Raw genomic sequence first — 20,212 nt, forward strand, 5'->3', positions numbered from 1 at the left:
TGCGTGGCATGTGGGATGTTAGTTCCCTGATCAGGGATCAGACCCGCACGCCCTGCATTTTAAGTGTGAAGTCTTAACCACTGGACTGCCAGGGAAGTCTGTCTTTTGTGTTTTATCTGTCATATTTATTAAACATTTATTGTGAACTCATTGTGAAACCCTAGGTGGTAAAGAATGCTCAGTGGTAAAGAATCCGCCTGCCAATGCAGGCAACACAAGAGATGTGGGTTCAGTCTCTGAGCCAGGAAGATCCCCTGGAGAAGGGAATGGCAACCCATTCCAGTATCCTTGCCTGGAAAATTCCATGGACAGAGGAGCCCGGCGGGCTACAGTCTGTGAGGTTGCAAAGAGTCAGACATGACTGAGCGCATGCAACACGCAACTGAAATCTAACATCCCTAATATCCTGCCTTTGTGAAGTAAGTTTGCTGTGCAGAACAAGAAAAAGCATTGGCTAGCAGGTTGCTTTTCTTAATGCTAGGTGTTAGGGACACAGGCCTTGTGAGTGTTTCCCCTAGGACCTTCTGTCCTGAGCTAACAAATATGTCTTGGGGAGGAAAAGGAGGTAAAATGGATGGTGGATAAAGTACACTGTTTTAAAAACAGCAGTTTAAACTTTTATGTGGCCCTGTGTTAGTAGAAGTAAAATTAGAACAGAAAAAAAAGTTAAATTGGAGAGTTATTTTAATAGTTTTCTTTGGAGTCGGTGTTGTGCACAAATTAGTACTTTTATTTAGCCACATTAATGTGCTTCCTCAGAGAACGAGAGTATGTGGTTGCCTTTGAGTTTATGAAAATTTTAAGAAGCACTGATAATAATAACTTTTGTTTCAGACATATTTAAGGAATTTGTGGGGTTGATTTCAGTTTTAGTTCCTGGTTCCTCATTTCTAATTAACTTCCCTTATCCATCCCCCAAGGTTTACGGCTTATGAAATACGTAAAGTTCAGTTGTTAGGGCAACTATTATACTAACCTGCGTTTGTATGATGATAACCCCCTCCTTTTTTAAACAAAGTGCTTTCATACATTATTTTACTTAAGATTTACAATAATCCTGTGATGTGCTTGACTCTCTTGAAGACTGGTACATTAATCAGATTTTAGCTGGCACCAAAAGCCAAAATTTCAGTTTATTACTGACTGAGGAAAAATTAAGCTAGAGAAGTGGTGGTTATGTGGTCTTAAATGTAATTTTACAAATGATGTAAAGTACAGGAACCCTGGGTTTATTTACTGTGCCTTTCTAATTTAAAAAAAAGGAAATAGTTGCAATTTAAATATTTTACTTCCGTGAAAACTAAACAAAGGGTTATACCTTTTGTTTGATTTTTATGACTACACTAAGTTTGTGTAAAAAAAATCAGTGAAGTTTGTGCAGAACACTATGTCCTTCCGACTTCTCAAAGGCGCCATTCCTGAATTCCGTTCCTGAATTAATTAATTAAAAACAGCAATATATGAAGGTACTGGTTTGTAATGGTGTGTGATTGATGACTCATTTTACTACATAAAGAATAGATGTGATTACCATTTATTTCACTAAGGACATGGGTTTAGGCTGTAAATATATTGCTTTTTGGGAGAAGGCAATGGCGACCCACTCCAGTACTCTTGCCTAGAAAGTCCCATGGACAGAGGAGCCTGGTGGGCTACAGTCCATGGGGTCGCTAAGAGTTGGACACGACTGAGCAAATTCACGTTCACTTTTCACTTTCATGCACTGGAGAAGGAAATGGCAACCCACTCCAGTGTTCTTGCCTGGAGAATCCCAGGGACGGGGGAGCCTGGTGGGCTGCTGTCTCTGGGGTCGCACAGAGTCGGACACAACTGAAGCGACTTAGCAGCATATTGCTTTTTAAAAACTATCAATAGCAAATATACTTTGTTTTAATGAAGGGTGATTTCAAAATACTTTATTAAAATTGCACAGTTGATAAGCATAATTTAAAATTTAGCCCATAGTAATACTTGGATCAACTAGTTACCCTGCAATTGCTAATTGTATACTTGACTCTGAAGAAAAGTTCCCAGGCGTGTATATTATTATACTGAAATTTAAAAAACATGATGATACAGAATAGGAAAGCTTTAAAAGACCAGTTTTTGAAAAGTTCAAACTAATTTGGGAGTAGCACTGAAGCAGTTAGCTTTTAAGATGGTGGTAGAAAGGAAAGATTTTTTTTCCAAGAGCCTTGGAGTGTTCAGTTTCATTTCAGAGCCACTCTATAAAATGCTGGATGCAATGGTTAGCTGTCATATTGTGACACAGGATTTGGTAAATGTAGCTGATTCACATATGAAATTTGGTTTTCCTGACCTAACCATGATACCAAGCAGTGATCTGATCTTTACAAGGTACTGGGCATTGTTGGTGTATAGTATTAATGGTGATTTCAAGCATACAAACAAATCAGGGTTTTAATATCCAAATGAAGATTGATCCTTTAAGTTTTGTTACCTAGTTAAGACTTCTACATTTAGTTCAATAATTTGCCAGTGTTTGAGTTTTTCATCTTCTCTTTTAAAATTGCCTTTAAAGCGTCTGCCTGCAATGCGGGAGACCTGGTTTCGATCCCTGGGTCGGGAAGATCCCCTGGAGAAGGAAATGGCAACCCACTCCAGTATTCTTGCCTGGAGAATCCCATGGACGGAGGAGCCTGGTGGGCTACAGTCCACGGGGTTGCAAAGAGTTGGACACAACTGAGCGACTTAACTTTAACTTTTAAAGCCTCAGTAATATTCCTTTCAGTATACTGAAGTTGTGACATTTTTATTCTCTGAGGGTAATCTTCAGAAAGAACTAGACATCATTTGGAACCTCATTGGATAAACAAAGTAGACAATCAGATTGGGAATTTAAAGAATAACGTATTACTTGAAAGTAATATGGTGTATTGTGTTGTGACCTATAAGAAACTGGCTCCAAAAGCAGCTTTCAAGAAAGCTTATTCATTGGAATAAATGTACCCCTTTCAAAGTGACTCCTTAAAGGAAATTCATTTGATGTATAAGTTCAGGTTCATGTATTTTAAAATTCATTACCTTTATCTCATAGTTATATCTTGTGTAAGAACTTGGGGAAACTCCAAAGCTAAACAATGAAGAAGATTAGATTACTTTGCCAGTCACCAAAAAACCATGCCTGTGCAGGTAACTGAACAGCCAGGGGTATTGAGAGGATGTCTGTGACACCAGTGGGAGCAGGCAGAATCTCCTGAGACAGTCCCAGGGTTATAATTATAGACTTCTAATGGCAGGAGAGAATTATCCCGAAAATGTCAGGGTCTTCCTGTGTGTTCCTTTGGGCTCAACAAATTTGAAGAGGGAATTGAGAGCCAAATTGCTTAGGATATGTACTTATTTATATATACACCCAATTTTAAATAGAAATTTTATATTTTTCTAATTATAAATACTGAAAATAATTAAAAATACAGATGAGAAAGAAGCTTTTTCTAATCACACCTATTGGAGAAGTCCTCACTGACCTTTGGTTAAGAGCCTTTCTTCTACGTGTTGTTTTGTGAGATTGAGATCATACTGAACTTACAATTTTCAATACTGATTTTTATTTACTTATGACTTTCTTAATAAAAATAATCTGTGAACAAAATATGTAATGGCGGTTTCTTGTTATCCAGCTGCTTATGGTTCATAAAGTGTGCTATGAGTGTGTGCTTAGTTGCTCAGTCGTGTCCAACTCTTCGCAACCCCATGGACTATAGCCTGCCAGGCTCCTCTGTCCATGCGGATTCTTCAGGCAAGAATACCGAAGTGGGTTGCCATGCCCTCCTCCAGGGGATAGTCCCAACCCAGAGATCGAACCCACATCTCCCACATTGCTGGCGGATTCTTTACTGTCTGTGCCGCCAGAGAAACCCAAAGTTTACTATAAAGCTATGTAAAGTTTATTATGAAAAAAAGTTTAGAAGAAATAATGAACACTTACACTGTTTCTTCCCTATTCTTGGTGTGAAAAGTATCAGAAAAAAATATGAAGCAAAGAATCATAAGGCATTTGATGGGATCGTGCTTTCTTAGTTCCGTGGGCTCTATTTATTTATTTGTAAATGTTTTCCTTGCTAATATGCAGCCACAGTCACTTTCCTAGACTCAGAACTAAGGAAAAAAAATGACTACTTTTTTCTCTTGCTGAAGGTGGTTGGAGGTAAAGTGAAGAAGCCCGGCAAACGTGGTCGAAAGCCAGCCAAAATTGACTTGAAGGCAAAACTCGAGAGGAGCCGACAGAGTGCGAGAGAATGCCGGGCCAGGAAAAAACTGCGGTATCAGTATTTGGAAGAATTGGTATCCAGCCGGGAAAGAGCCATTTGTGCTCTTAGAGAGGAACTGGAAATGGTAAGAAAGCCTGTCAGTAAATGTACGAAACAATCAACCTAAATTGTATTAAAACCTGAAGATACGAGTTTTCAGCTATACAGTTGATGAGCATGAGAGAGAATATTTATCTGTTAGAACATAGGGAAATACTCATTTTTCATATGTTCCTGGTGGGAGTGGAAAGTGACTATTTCACTAAAGGATTATTTATGATGTGAGACAAAAAGGAGAATAACCCAAATGCTCAACAGTCAGGGATTGGTTAAATAAATTATACTACATTCATATATTGGACTACTTTGTAGCCCATGAAAATCACAGTGCACATATGTATGTACTGATATGGAAAGACACAATATATTGCTAAATGGAAAAAGCAGTATAACACTGTGTAACAATATGCATTGTACGATACTATTAGGCCTGCTTTTATTCATTCATTCAGATTTCAAGAGAATAGAAACCTCGATAGTACTGTAAGCTCAGGGGAGGAGGTGATAGGTTGGAAAAGAGAGAGATAATGCTAACATGATCATTAACATGGGGACAGGCTGCCCCAGCTTTTTAGAAGGTCAAGTTGGGGCATGGAGAGAGTCCAGATGCACACTATTCAGGAGACTTTTTTTTAATATGCTGAATTTAACTTATAAATTATTTTTTTACCTCCTGCAGTGTAAGCCACTGGAGGACATAATCTTTTATACCCCCAAAGTCTATAGTATACACTTTGGTAGAAAATAGATGTTTAGTGAATGTTTATGAACTAGAGAAAGGAAATTACAAAGTTACTTACTTTAGGAGTGGAAATAATAATGTGACAGTCAGCACAAAGAGATGAATTTTGATATGTGGCACTCTACTGCTGCTGCTGCTGCTAAGTCACGTCAGTCGTGTCCGACTCTGTCCGACCCCATAGACGGCAGCCCAAGAGGTTCCTCTGTCCCTGGGATTCTCCAGGCAAGAACACTGGAGTGGGTTGCCATTTCCTTCTCCAATGCATGAAAGTGAAAAGTGAAAATGAAGTTGCTCAGTCGTGCCCGACTCTTAGCGACCCCATGGACTGCAGCCTACCAGGCTCCTCCGTCCATGGGATTCTCCAGGCAAGAGTACTGGAGTGGGGTGCCATTGCCTTCTCCGGTGGCACTCCACGGGGAGGTGGTATTTTAGCCAGAGGGGCCTTTTACATCTGAGCAGTACTCCAGCACATCACAAGGAAATTCAGTGGTAGTTTTTCACCCTCCTTTCTGAAGATAGCAGGCCTCATCCATGTCCTAGGTCATGAATGGGAATACAATAGAAGGTGGGGTTCCTAGCAGCCAGTTTGACCTCTTAGTTATGGGAGTTGTTCTGTCTAGGATTTTCTACCTGACTAGTAGAATTTTACTCAATTATATTTTACATATTTCAGTACAAGCAGTGGTGCATGGCAATGGACCAAGGTAAAATCCCTTCTGAAATAAAGGCCCTACTCACTGGAGAAGAGCAGAGCAAATCTCAGCAGAACTCAAGCAGGCACATGAAAGCTGGGAAGACAGACGCTAACAGCAACTCCTGTGAGTACGGTACATGGGAGAGTTTATCTTCAGAGGAGTGACTCAAAGTAGGCTTTCTGTTGACCGCTTCCCTTGCTGTGTGTTTTCAAATAAAATAAAATGGCGATGTCATTTGTAATACACTGGTAACCAAGTGAAATGGCATTATATTCTAAATATTGAAATGTGTTATACATGGGGTCTATAAAGAGCAGCTGATAAATTCATGGCAATTTTAAAAAGTAGAGTTCGTCGATAAATGAGAGTGTACCATTCTAGTAGTTGTCATTATTATTATTATTATTGGCCTCACTGCACAGCTTGTGGGATCATAGTTCCCCAATCAGAGATTGAACCCAGGCCCACAGCAGTGAAAATGCCAAGTTTGAACCACTGGACCACCAGGGAATCCCCTAGTTATTGTTAATAATAACAATACCTTTTATTTTGATTTTGTTTTACAAAGTACTTTCACTTACATTTATCTTAATTATTTCCTCCAATCACTGTGTTAAGTATAATTGTACTTTTTATTTTATAGATAAAGAAATAGTACAGGAGCTTGGTAAGGTGCCCAGGGTCACACAGCTGTAGTGGTAGAACCTGTCCTCACCTAGCTCAGGCTCTATCTATTTCAGTAGCCCATCACCTTAAGGATTTTTTTTTAGTTAGGGAGAAATTCACATAACATAAAATTAATCATTCTAAAGTAACAATTGAGAGGCATTTGGGATTTTCACACTGTTGTACAGCAACCACCTCTGTCTATTTAGAAAACATTGTATCACCGCAAAAGAAAACTCTAAACTCATTAGTGGTTACTCTCTATCACCCTCCCTCCAGGTCCTGGTAACTATGAATCTGCATTCTGTCTCTGTGGATTTACCTGTTCTTGGATATTCTGTATAAATGGACTCGTACAGTGTGTGACTTTTTTGTGTCTGGCTTCTTGAATGACCTAGCATAATGTTTTCAAGGTTCATCCACTTTGTAACATGTATCAGTATCTCATTCCATTTTATGACTGCATAATATTCTCTTATACATGTATACCACAATTTATTTATCCATTTATCCATTGATGGATATTTGTTTCTACCTTTGGCTGTTGCAAACAGTGTTACTATAAACATGTGTGTATAAGTATACATTTGAGTGCCCGTTTTCAATTGTTTTGGGTCTATACCAGAAGTGGAATTGCCGGGTCATATGGTAATTCTGTATTTTTTAGAAGAACTACAAATTATTTCCCACAGCAGCTGAAATGTTTTACATTACCACCACAGTATATGAAGTTTCCCATTTCTCTGCATCTTGCCAACACTTTTTATTTTCCATTTTTGAAAAATGTAGCCTTCCTGGTGAAGTGGCATCTGATTGTGGTTTTGATTTCCATTTTTCCTTAATGATGCTGAGCAACTTTTCATGTGCTTGCTGGCCATTTGTATATCTTTGAAAAAAGCGTCTGTTTATGTCCCTTGCCCATGTTTTAATTGAGTTGTTCTTCATTTTGTTGTTGAGTTGTAAGAATTCTTTATATATTCTGGATTCTAGACCTTTAACAGATATATGATTACAGATATTTCTCCTATAGGTTGTTTTTTCACTTTCTTGATAGTGTCCTTTGGTGCACAAAAGACTTTAATTTTGAGGAAGTCCATTTTATCTATTTTTAATTTTGTTGTTCATGCTTTGGGTACCCTATCTAACAATTCACTGTGAAATCCAAGGTCGTAAAAATTTGCCCCAATGTTTTCTTCTAAGAGCTTTATGCTTTTAGGTCTTACATATCATTGATCTATTGAGTTAATATTTCTATGTGGTATAAGATAGAAGTCCAGCTTAATTCTTTTGCATGTGAAGATACAGTTGTCTCAGCACCATTTGTTGATGAGGCTGTATTTTAGAATGAAGGTGTCATGTGTTGATTTCTTCATTATTGTGATTGTTTTTTATAAGGAAATGTTATAAATTTTTTATCCTTTAAAAAAATTGTTATGAGAGACTCTCCGGTGGCTCACTGGTAAAGAATCTGAGACACAAGTTCAATCCCTGATCTGAGAAGATCCCACATACTGTGGAGTAGCTTAGCCTCTGGGCTGTAACTGTTGAGCTTGTGCACTAGAGCCCAGGACCCGCAGTTGCTAAAGCCTGACCCCCCTAGAGCCCATGCTCCCCAGGAGCAGCTACCATAACGAGACTCTTGTGCGCTGCAACAAACAATAGCCCCTGCTCACCACAACTAGAGAAAAGCCCGCACAGTAACACGGACCCAGCATAGCCAAAAAGAAATAAAATTATTTTTAGAATTTTTTATGAAATTGAAGGATTGGCTTTTTGATCACTTTTATTATATGAAGTAATACTTGCCTTAATCTAAATTGAATTAATGGGAAAAAAGCCACTCAGTCAGTTTTCTTTCAGTCTAGATTTAAAAATAGTCTTCCTGTAGATACTAAATTTTAAAAGTTTGTATTAAAACAGATTAACCAAACCTCTTTATCTTTAAAAACAGTCTTACATTAGTAACTTTACTTTTCAGGGTGAAGATCATATAAAATGATGAGTCAGTGACTGAAGCCAATATTCTGACCCTATGGAGGATGAATAGGCAAGATTGTGCTTCTTGGCTCCATTTACTACCTGCTGCTCAGTCATCTCTGTAAATCTGCAGTTTCTACCAAAATGTGTGATCATAGATCTCAAAGAATTTTGCTTTGATTTTCAACACTTAGAAAATTTACAGACATTCAGACTCGTTCTGGTTGGTATTGCCATGTTGCGATGCTTGAAAGCACAAGAAAAGAAAGAGTGAGTGAAGATTGTATTTTTGCACCTCAACTCCACATTGCTTTACTGGTTAATTTATATTCTTTCCATGTACTTCATGTAATTGTATTTGTATGTGTGTTGGGTGTCATTTCCTTTCATGTTCTTGATTGCCCTACAAAGAGAAACCAAATGGGCTGGTGACTAACTACCAAGTCCTCAGCCTTTTATGGACCTAATCTGATTTCTTTATATTTACTTGAGTCATGTTTATTTTCTGCATGAACCATGATTTCTCCTGTGAGCCATTCCAGCATAAGCTGTGAATATATAGTAACAAATATATACACTTCTATTTTTGTAATCCATAATGATATGCCTGTTTTAAATAATGTACACATTAACAAAATCCATCAAGAAAGTCCTTAAGATAGTTTCTATTTAAAACTTTAATTGCTGTCTTTTCAAACTGTATTTATACAAGTTTATTAGGGCCTGATCCATACTTGGAGAATAATCAGTCAAACTTTTTATTTTGAAACAAGAAATAACCTGTTAGGCATTTCAGCAGCATATATCATCTTGACAACCCAGAGTATGTATGTATGTATGTGTTTCTGTTGTATGTGTTTCTATATGTATATGGGGGAGGGCAGGAGTGAATGTTCACACACATTTCGTTGTGTAGTCAACTAATTAGGAGAATTTTTCTAAAGACAGTGGGATGAAATTAGCTGCTGAGATGGGAGTTTCTGCCTCAGGAGATCCAGAACCAAACGAGGGACACATTGCTGGTGGGTCAAATGGCTTTAGCTATAACCAGAACACTTAGTTTCTTCCCTGACTTGAGTTTCCTTATGAATGTATTCTGAGCCAGAGAGAAATACACTGCGGGTGTGCCTCCGGTTCGGCCCTGGCCCTGCCTCCGCTCCGGAGTGAAGCACTGGAGCCAGAGTCTTACCCAGCACCGCCAGTCAGGGGGCCCGGTGGGAGGGGCGAGGGCAGAGGCGTTTTCTCCGATTCCCATCACAGCTGCCTTTGCTTTCTTCCTGGCTACCAAATGGAATGATGGTTGAGGAATCACACTCATATGATACACTCAGACCTGGGAATCTTTTGACGTCCCCACTGAGACACTTTAACACTCTCTCTTTTCTTTCGCATAGTTAAAAAAGGAGGTTGTGGTCTCCGTTGCTGCTAAATTGTAATTGTTCTTTGCTCTGATGAAGCAAACATTTGGTTTCCAAATAAAATGTGTTTTGTCACAAACTAGTTTAGGAAGAGGCATTCTAGTCTAGCTTGTCTGTGAGGCGGAACATGAGACGGACCACATAGTTTCAGGTGACAAGGTACTTCCGTCCCTTCTCTGAGGCCATGCGTTGGAATTAAGTGCCTCCCTGAGTTCCTAAAGTGCTCTCGTGCGTAGGCCACAGACTCAGATCCCAAGTCCAGTCCTTTGTGACAGCTGATAAACCACTAGCCCAGTCTGTTGGGTCTCTCTGTTCTGGAGGACTAGGGGTTTAAGAGTATTTAATGTCTTTTTTGGATCATAAATATAGATAGATTGTTAATATTCAGGACTTCAGAATTTAAGTGTTTTAAATACAGTGTTCAGATTGTAATGGGTTATGTTTTTGCCATCTGGTCTACTCAAATGTATATTTTTATTTTGCAAAACAACCCAAGATTTAACTCTGTTGCTTTGTTCAGTACCTTTTGAATTCCCCAGAAGAGTTGTTTTCAAAGCAAACATTCCAAATGAATGTGGCTCTTCTATGGAATGTCTCCATTGTGCTCCAAGTGTTTCTTCTCTGGTTGTGATTTTAAATTACTGGCTCCTTTAAGCTGTTCCCCTGCTGCCCTTTACAAGAAAGAGCACTGACTTTGTCCTCAGGTAGAGGATGTGTAATTTTGGGTGAAAGTAAATTATAATTTATTTGAGTTTATTCTGAAACCAGTCTATTTGGTATCTTGCAGTAGATCAAACCAAGAGAAAGTTCATTGGTCTTAAATAAGAATGCTCCGATTGCCTTGGGTGCTGTGCGGGCTGCACGCCTGGGCCACCTGAAGCCCGTTGATAAGCGCCACTGATGAAGACAGCTGGGGCATCTCTTGCCCCATTCCAGTTAGGGGGCAGAGCTGAAATCCTAGCATCTCTTACTTACCTGTAAGGACAACAGACAGACGGAGAGAGAACAAAAGAGGGGGGAGTCAGTGAGCTCAGGCCTCTCTGAGTAGACAGAGCACTTTTCCTTTTTCCCAAAGGAAGGTAAGGAGGGAAATATATTTATGTATTTAGGCCAGTCATATTCTGTCATTAATTTAGCACAGACCTGCTGTGTATTAGAGCAACTGAGTATAACATGGAATAAGTTTGACTAGGTCAAATTTTAGCATATAGTTGACGTTCTTAAATTTTTTTCTATTTTATCTAAAATCTTTCTAATATATCTGAATCAGAATCTTATCTTGCTGCAGCAAATTCATATCACTCTTTACCAGCTAATTGACAGTATTTATCAGCATCACCATTTAGCATTTTATTTTATCATCTTTGAATTGTAATAGGCTTGATTTGACTCATTATAAAAAGTATAGATTTAAACTGGGCTCACCTTTAGTTAAAGGCTAATAAAAATGAAAAACATAAATGTGATATATCAGAAAATCAGTTGCATATTATCAATTACATTTTTAGTTTTAAAAGAGAGGAAATTTAATTCTAAACCACATGGTATTTGGGGGCATTGAAGGAATCCTTCTTTTTCTGAAGAGCATTGTACAATTATATTTTTATGAAAAATAAAATATCTTCACCACAGCTATCTCAGGTTGTCTGTTTCATAGTACTGGGGTGTATCTGTATAAGCATAGTAAAAAGAGATTTAGGCAGAACTGGTCTTGAATCCATTTTCTGAGTCACCTTGAATTATTTAATCTCTCAGACTGTTTCCTCATCTGTAAAAAAGGGGAAGGATGACTTTCCAGAGTTAATTTGATAGGCTAAATAGAGTTATGAGAAACTGCTTCTTTAGTAAAGAACTACAGTAAGTGCGCCTGGGTTTGACTGTTGTTAAAATGTCATTTGTTAAAGATAAACATATTTAATGGACTAGATCTAAATATGTAGTGTTGTAGGTATTAAGTTTCTGAAGTCTTTTTAGTTATATCATTATGTCTATCCCTGGAATGGTGTAGCTGGAGGCTCTTTTTAGCAATAATAGCCTTCATGGCGTGCTGCAGTCCATGGGGTTGCAAAGAGTTGGACACGACTGAGCGACTAAACTGATTAGACTAAGGAACAATTAATGTTCCACCTGGCAGTAATCATCTGCATAAAGCAGGTTTTCAGGCTGCTAGGTAACCTGGTTCATTTTTCCCTTATTCCATCCACTTTACTTAATCACAGAGTATCATGAATCGAAGCCAGGACTGCTACAGAATGTGGACTGCACAAGGGCACACAATTGAAGAAGTGATGGGCCTAAAATCACCTTCCCTTCAATCAGCCACATGTGCAGGAAAGGGTCCCTGCCATTGCTCACCAGGGCATACAGGTGGTGTAGGTCTGCCCGGAGAGGAGCCTTTCTTAATTTCTCCACCCGGAGGGTACCTTTTCTAAAACGTGCAAAACAGCTGTGTGCTGCAGCTGGTGTACTGCTGGCCCTAGAGGACAGCCAGTGGTGTGTGTCTAACCTAACTGCATGCTGAGTGACATCAGATGGGCAGCTTTTAATCAGTAATGGAGCATCGACACCACAGAAATCAGGCATTTCCCTCCCCGGCCAGAGAGTGGGTTTTTAGCACACCACTGAAAAAGGTCTGGTGTAGGCTGGAATGGCCCTGATCAGAGCAGGCACATTTGAGGCCCCCAAACTACATGACTGGAGGACACGTGGAGCTTAAAGGACTCTGTAAGTCTGTCGGCAGCTTGGTGTCCATATCAGATTCAGCTTACAAGACAGATAGATGATGGTTGTGACTCAGAAACTGTTCTGGGTTGCAGAGAAATACCCAGCTGGATTCTGGAAATGACTAGGAGGCAAATCAGCTGAATTCTTTCTTAAAGCAAAGCCTTAGGGTCAAAGTGATAGAACTAATGTACCGATTGTGACATTTCCTGGGCTGAGGGTTAGGCTGCAGTTTGACAATAGGCTCTGGCTTTGCACTATTTTGACTCTGCAGGAGGGTAAATATTGGAGCAGGGAAAATTTCCTGAGGTCCAGCAGAGCCCAGTTCAATCCTGCTGTGCCTCAGTGCCCCTTTCCTGAGAGGAAAATCATGTCTGACAAGCGCTTTCAGCCCTAAACCCAATCAAGTCAGCAGACTGGAAATGATGACACCTGTGCCTCCAGTAGGTCGCCTTGGATAATAGTTCAGGTTATTCTCCTTCTTGTGCACAGAATCAACAGGCCAGAAGCCCATAGTGAATTCTGGGTTTTGTCACTTCAGTGGAATAAAGACCATGCTTACTTATTTCACAAAAGCTATAGGGTTCATGATGAAAAGTAAATAATGATGTCCTTCAAACCTCAGGCCCTTAAGATCACATGAGCCTTGGAAGCAAGATTCTACATCCATTGAACCCTCAGATGAGACCCTAGCCCTGGCCAACACTGATTGCAGCCTTGTGAATCAAACGACAGCCTTGGGAATCAAAGCTATGTTCAGACTCCTGACTCACAGAAGTTATGAGATTAAACAATGTCTATTATTTTAATTTGCCAAATTTGGGGGTGATGTGCACTAATGGCTTCCCAGGTGGCGCTGGTGGTAAAGAACCCACCTGCCAATGAAGGAGACCTAAGAGACGCAGGTTCCATTGAAGTAGGAAATGGCAACCCACCCCAGTATTCTTGCCTGGAAAGTTCCATGGACAAAGGAGCCTGACAGGTTACAATCCATGGGGCTGCAAAGAGTCAGACACAACTAGCAACTGAGCCACAAACATACGCAATAATAACTAATAGAATTTTTTCATTTTTTTCATATGAAATGCAGATTTCATACTCAGTTTATAAAAATAGGTTAGTTTCAAATATAACAGTTCCAAATATAATAGTTCCAAAATAACAGTAAACAAAAACAATGACCACACTCCTCTTTTTTCAGATCCCTTATTCATCAGGCAACTTACAGTTATACTTCCAGGTTCCCAATAATTTCAAAATTAGTAAGAATGTGCCCTCAATAAGTCATCTAAGCTTTCTGGTCATTGGAAAGGACTATACCCTCTTGTAAACGAATATATTAGCTTCTGGTTAATATACTTCAATCTCCTATGAGGATGACTAGGGAGAGGAGTCAACTTTAGTCTATAGAATTTATTCTGGGGGGGCGAAGCCAGGTTGGGACAATCACACTAAGATCATCAGCAGTTCCTTGAGGCCAGGTGATGAATGCCAGTCCCTCCAGCCTATGGTCCATCCAGCCTGTGGGCAATCTTGGCTGCCAAAGGGCAAAGTCTCACTTTAACTTCCAGAAGGTGTGACAGCTCAGATAAACAGAACAGAAACACATGCTACTAGAGATCTCTACCTAGTCTGTGAAATTACACTGAGTGTTAATATGTGGTTTTTTTTAGTTGAGAGTTCCTTTAAACCACAAAACTGATAATTCTTTTAGTATTTTTCCCCTTTGTGCTTCCAATAGTATACATACTCACATATCTTTTCTTTAAAAAAAAAAAAAAAGCCATATATCATTTTGCCGGTTTAAATTTTTCTTCAAAATAAACTTAAAAGTTCCTTACAATATTGGTGTTGATAAGTTTCAATCTCTGGCTTTTCATTGTGGTTTTTTGCCCTTTCACTCCAGTTACCAAATAGCTTAAAAAACCCCAAAAAACAACACCTTAAATTTCACTTGATTTCATTTAAATTTGTTTTTCTAATTACAGTGTGATTCACTTACAGTTCCACTGAAAATATACAATGGTTACATGTTTTTAATCTACAGAGTTGCCTACAATTAACTATGGCCAAGAGCGACTTAAGTCCTGTTCCATGGGTTTTTCATATTCTACTAGAATGAATAACAGTTGAAACTAATTTCCCTCCATCACTTCTTTCTGTTGTATATGTGGAAATCCCAGCTCAAGACTGATGATGAAAGTCTACATTCTCAAGTGTTCTCATATCCTGAATTTAGACCATGACTTACTAAGAAATAGAGCTTCCCTGGTGGCTCAGCGGTAAAGAATCTGCCTGCAATGCAAGAGACACAGGATACTCAGGTTCTATCCCTGGGTCCAGAAGGAGAAGGAAATGGCAACCCACTCCAGTATTCTTGCCTGAAAAATCCCATAGATTTAGGAACCTGGAAGGCTACAGTCCACGGGGTTGCAAAAAGTAGACACACAAGTACCTTCTTAAGAAATAGTTCTAGGGCGGAAAAAAGCCCCTTTGAGGTGAGTGAATAGAAGTAGCTCTGCCACCTCCCTGCTTTCCATTCAAGTTCCTTCTCCCAATTCTTTCCACCGTCAGTGTGCAAAATCCTAGCAAGGCTAAAAAAAAAAAAAACCAGCTAAAGAAGGAAAATAATGCCACAATCTGAGAATGGTATTAAAAACCTGTTTCTACAAGAGTTAGCACATGGCAATAGGTGCTAAATAACTTGAAAATGGAAACATCCATTGGGTTAGCAATGACTAAATTGAAATAACAATAGAAAACCTTTTTTGAGAGCTTCCCATGTGTTTAGTAATGCACTGAATGAATGATTGACATGGATTTGGGCTCATTTTATTACTACAATTCTATTAGGCTGGAGCACTCAGTTACTTAATTAAATAGTAATCTAGGTGTTGTAGTGAAGGTATTTTGTAATTGCCCTTTGATCTGCAATCAATTGACTTAAAGAAGATTATCTGTGATAATATGGTTATCTAATTGGTTAAAGGCCTTAAGAGCAAAAAATGGTTTCCCTAAGAAGAAATTCTGCCTCAAAGTTGTAGCATTAACTCTGCCTAATAGCCTGCCCTACAGATTTCAAACTCAAAACTACAGCAGCTACCTGATTTTGCAGACTGCTGGCGCACCATACAAACTTCCAGCTTGCCAACCCCCTTACTCATAAGAGCCAATTTCTTCAAATACTGTCATCTATCCATCTATCTGTCATCTATGTCCTATTGGTTCTGTTTTTCCTGGAGAACCCTAATACAGGTAGACATTTATTTCCCCCTATTTTAACAACAGAGATGCTGGGGTTTGAGAATAATTTGCTGATTAATAGGTGGTAAGCAGAACCTGAGCTTCAACACAGAAGCTGATTCAAGAGCCCTTGAAAACAACCATCGTACTTGTGATTAAGGAAGATGTTGCTGTCTGGAGGTGTCACTGGAGTCCTGTGCCCAATTTCTACTAATTTTTAAAGGGTCATTCAAGTACAGTGCATCTGCCTGGAGAATCAGATAGCCCAGAAGTTTAAATGAATCTGAGCTGATGAACAGCGCATAAATCCGTTCTTCTCAAGAACACAAGGGGCACAGTGTGCCCCTCCAATCTCGCCACCTTACAACTCTTCACATCTACCTTTTTGCTGCCCAGTTATCCTAGCCAAGGTCTGTCTAGCACACTCAGGGTCCTACTAGCAGAACATAGTCTCCTTAAAGAGACCGTTCTTTGGGAGAGATCACAGGGAAACAGAACAGAGAGTATTCATTAAAAACCCCCTTCATCTCATGTCTACCTGCTGTGGGCAAATAGCTGGAACTGCTCTAGTGACTGCCTGTCGCTGAAACCAGATGATGTTCTCAAGCTTCCAGACTGGCATCACAATCCTGAAGCCAGATACATTACAGATACATGCACTTGTCACCGGAGCCCAGCATTTCTGGGGGTCATTTTCCTGCAGAACTAAAATCACACATTCTTCAAATTATAGGTGAATCCTAATTCCATGACTCATTAGGGTTGATTAGTTTTTAAAGCAACACTTTTAAAGAAACTTCTAAAAAAATAAACTTCTAGTAAGTCAGAAAAAGACAATTATCATATGATAACAGTTATATGTAGAATCTAAAAAAAGATACAAATGAATGTATTGACAAAAGCAGACTCAGACAACAAATTTAAATGGTTACCAAAGGGGAATGGTGGGATGGGGCGGGATAAATGCGTTTGGGACTAGCAGATGCAAACTACAATATACAAGATAGATAAACAACAAGGTCCTACTGTATAGCACAGGGAACTGTCCTCAGTATTCTGTAATAACCTATATGGGAAAAGAATCTGAAACAATAAATATATGTATAAGTGAATCACTTTGCTGTACAGCAGAAACTAACGCAACACTGTAAATCAACTATACTCCAATATAAAAACAACATGGTAAAGCAACTACAATAAAAATTAATAAAGTAAGTAAAATTAAATAAACTGACTTTAATCCAATAAGTGAAATGGGATTATCAATAAAAATTTTTAAGTAAAAAAAAAAAAACCCAGAAATAGATTCACAGACATAGAAAACAAATTCATGGTTACCAAAGGGGAAAGGAGGAGGAGGGATAAATTAGGAATTTGGGATTAACAGATACACAGTACTATATATAAAACAAACAATAAGGACCTACTGTATGGCCGATAGATATGTACGATATATGCAATATCTTACCATAACTTATCCTACAATGGAAAAGAATCTTAAAGAGAATATATACATATCCAGTTTACTGTACACCTGAAACTAACACAACATTGTAAATCAACACACTTCCATTAAAATAATAAGGAGGCATCTTCTGAGAAGACAGCTTTTGAACAGAAATGTCCAGTTGAGCAAAAAGTTCAGAATGGCCCAGGTTGTAGGGGCTCAAAAAATTAAAGAGGATCTAAGGGAAGTGAGACAGGCTGAAAATAAATTTAACCTAAAATAAATTTAACTGCCTACTTACCAGGAACACAAGAACGTTTACTTTTAGAGAAAGTCTAGGTTACACTGCTGTGGAATCCATGAATTCGCAAATGATAAAAGGAAAAAAGAGAGAGGCCCCTGATGAGCGTGGGTGGTGCAGCTGCAAGACAATGAGGTTTTCGAAAATGCCGCCATTTGTAAAATGAGTTTAAAATAATATTTTGACAAGACTTCACGCCTATAAAGGGTATTAATTAGTTTGGAATGTCCTGCAGTGTTTAGATGCTTTGTATTTTGAACACACGGACTGATTAGTTAATCTGCAGCTGCTTCTGGGTGCTCAGCAATTCTTACTGTCTTGTTGCTAGGAGATGAGGACTTGCCCGAAATCGCCAGAATGATGGGTCCTGTGAAGAGCTGCTGGGCTGTGCCCACTGGCCACAGTGCCACCAAGTGGTCAATCTGTAAAACGGTGGGACCAAGTTTTCCACTGCTCTAAGCGATGGACATTAGAGTAGGCTCCGGGAGTTGGTGATGGATAGGAAAGCCTAGCGTGCTGCAGTCCATGGGGTCGCAGAGTCGGACAAAACTGAGCAAATGAACTGAACTGAATCACAGCTCTCTAAGGTTGGCGCTAGTACTAAAGAACCCACCTGCCAATGCAGGAAACATTAAAAGATGCGGGTTCAATCCCTGGGTTGGGAAGATCCCCAGGAGGAGGGCATGGCAACCCACTCCAGTATTCTTGCCTGGAGAACCCCACAGACAGAAGAGCATAGCAGGCTACAGTCCATAGGATCGCACAGAGTTGGACACGACAAAAGCAACTTAGCACACAAAGGTCATCTCTGTTCCAGAGAATCAGCAGGTTCACTAAACAGGGGGGAATTGTTTATTTCTCTTCATATTCTTCCCAACACAGTGAAGACTTTTTTTTCTCCAATGAACGCACCATGCCACAGCCAGCAGGATGGTGAATTTAAAGAATGTTGGACTGGTTGGCAGAAGGCATTGTAGTTTCCCCCTAATTTGACCTCTTTTGGACTTAATTTTCTCTTCTAAACAATGGGGGAGTTTGGGTTAGGTCTCCCAACATCCCATTCCTTCTACTCTACAAGTCTAATTCTTTGCTTTTTTTCCACATGTGGTTTTCATAGAGGAGCATAACCTGGAAGCTGACTCTGGTCCAGAAGCTCTAACAGATCTTGCTTCTGTTGCTTCAAAGTGAGTTTGGCAGGTGGCAGCAAAGCTGGAGGGTGAAGGGAGGCGCTATGCCCACCAGGAGAGGCAGAAGTGCCGACCTTATCTGGCAACTGACTCTGCTCTCCACATGCTTGGTGGAGGCCCAATGGGTAAAATTGTCCTTGCTGAGAGCACTGGCCAGAGCTCCAGCCCTGGCTCCTGGCACCCTGGGGAAACCTGTGAGGAAAGGTCCATGGGAAAGCTGATGGACTCGGAGCAGCAGGATGGTGGGACTACCGCTTTCACTGAAGATTAGAAGGAGAAATCCGAATCCTACCTCAAAGGCTGCAGCCCTGCCCCTTCCTCTGAGTTTATGGGCACCTGGAATTGGCTCCAGGGAATTGCTCTCCTAGGAACCTTGCTCCCCATCATTGATGCTGCTGCTGCTGCTAAGTTGCTTCAGTCGTGTCCGACTCTGTGTGACCCCATAGACGGCAGCCTACCAGGCTCCCCCGTCCCTAGGATTCTCCAGGCAAGAACACTGGAGTGGGTTGCCATTTCCTTCTCCAATGCATAAAAGTGAAAAGTGAAAGGGAAGTCACTCAGTCGTGTCCGACTCCCAGCGACCCCGCGGACTGCAGCCTACTAGGCTCCTCCCTCCATGGGATTCTCCAGGCAAGAGTACTGGAGTGGGGTTCCATTGCCCTCTCACTCCCCATCATTAGCTTTCTTGAATTCCTGTTTTGAGGCCATATGAATCCATATTCATGAGGCACCTCATCATGTGCCTGGTAAGGAGACTGGAGTCGTTTTCTTACTCCCCACAATAGCCTGCCTCCCTGTGACTGGTGCTTGGCAGGTAAATATGAGTTATGGTGAATGTTGTTCTTGTATTGCTGAGTGCATGCATGATAAGTTGCTTCATTTGTGTCCCACTCTGTGTGACTCTATGGACTGTAGCCCTCCAGGTTCCTCTGTCCATAGGATTCTCCAGGCAAGAATACTGGAGTGGGATGCCATGCCCTCCTCCAGGGGAAACTTCCCAATCCAGGGATCGAACCTGCATCTCTTAAGTCTGCACTGGCAGGCGAGTTCTTTACCACTAGTGCCACCTGGGAAGCCCTTGTGTTGCTGGGATTTATGAAAATCTTTATTAATCTGTATATTACATCCAGTTTCCTCCAAATTCAGGATCAAGTGAGACAACAGGATTCCTAAATATTAAACTAAAAAAGTACAGTGAATTAACAACATGCTGAGAAAATATAGCTGAATTATCATAGGTCTTGAGACTTTAGAGCTCTTGCTTTTGTGATTTGATTAACTCTATTTGTTATTATTTGGGGGGATTTTTTTCTAAAAATCTAATCTCAGTAAGACTTTGCATAAGATCCTCTCACTGAATTTCCACCCACTGGGGTAACTCACAGAACGTTAAAGACAGAAGAGAGTTTAGTAATCATCTAGTTATTTTCAGTTTAACCGAGACCAAAAATATATACATAAATAAAATTAAAGTAAATCAA

The 20,212-nt window shown here is 39.9% G+C and overlaps 1 protein-coding gene across 1 annotated transcript in view; it reads left to right on the top strand.

The window, feature by feature from the left end:
* CREBL2 (cAMP responsive element binding protein like 2) overlaps positions 1 to 11,465 on the top strand; it is a 30,805-nt gene extending 19,340 nt beyond the window's left edge. Inside the window, exons 2-4 of the mRNA XM_055570429.1 lie at positions 4,162 to 4,359; positions 5,750 to 5,894; positions 8,416 to 11,465. Coding sequence (XP_055426404.1) covers positions 4,162 to 4,359; positions 5,750 to 5,894; positions 8,416 to 8,420 — 348 coding nt within the window. The 3' untranslated portion in view covers positions 8,421 to 11,465. The remainder of the gene's footprint in view (positions 1 to 4,161; positions 4,360 to 5,749; positions 5,895 to 8,415) is intronic.
* Positions 11,466 to 20,212: the final 8,747 nt, after the last annotated feature.

Source organism: Bubalus kerabau, chromosome 1 (assembly GCF_029407905.1).
Source record: "Bubalus kerabau isolate K-KA32 ecotype Philippines breed swamp buffalo chromosome 1, PCC_UOA_SB_1v2, whole genome shotgun sequence".
NCBI lineage: Eukaryota > Metazoa > Chordata > Mammalia > Artiodactyla > Bovidae > Bubalus > Bubalus kerabau.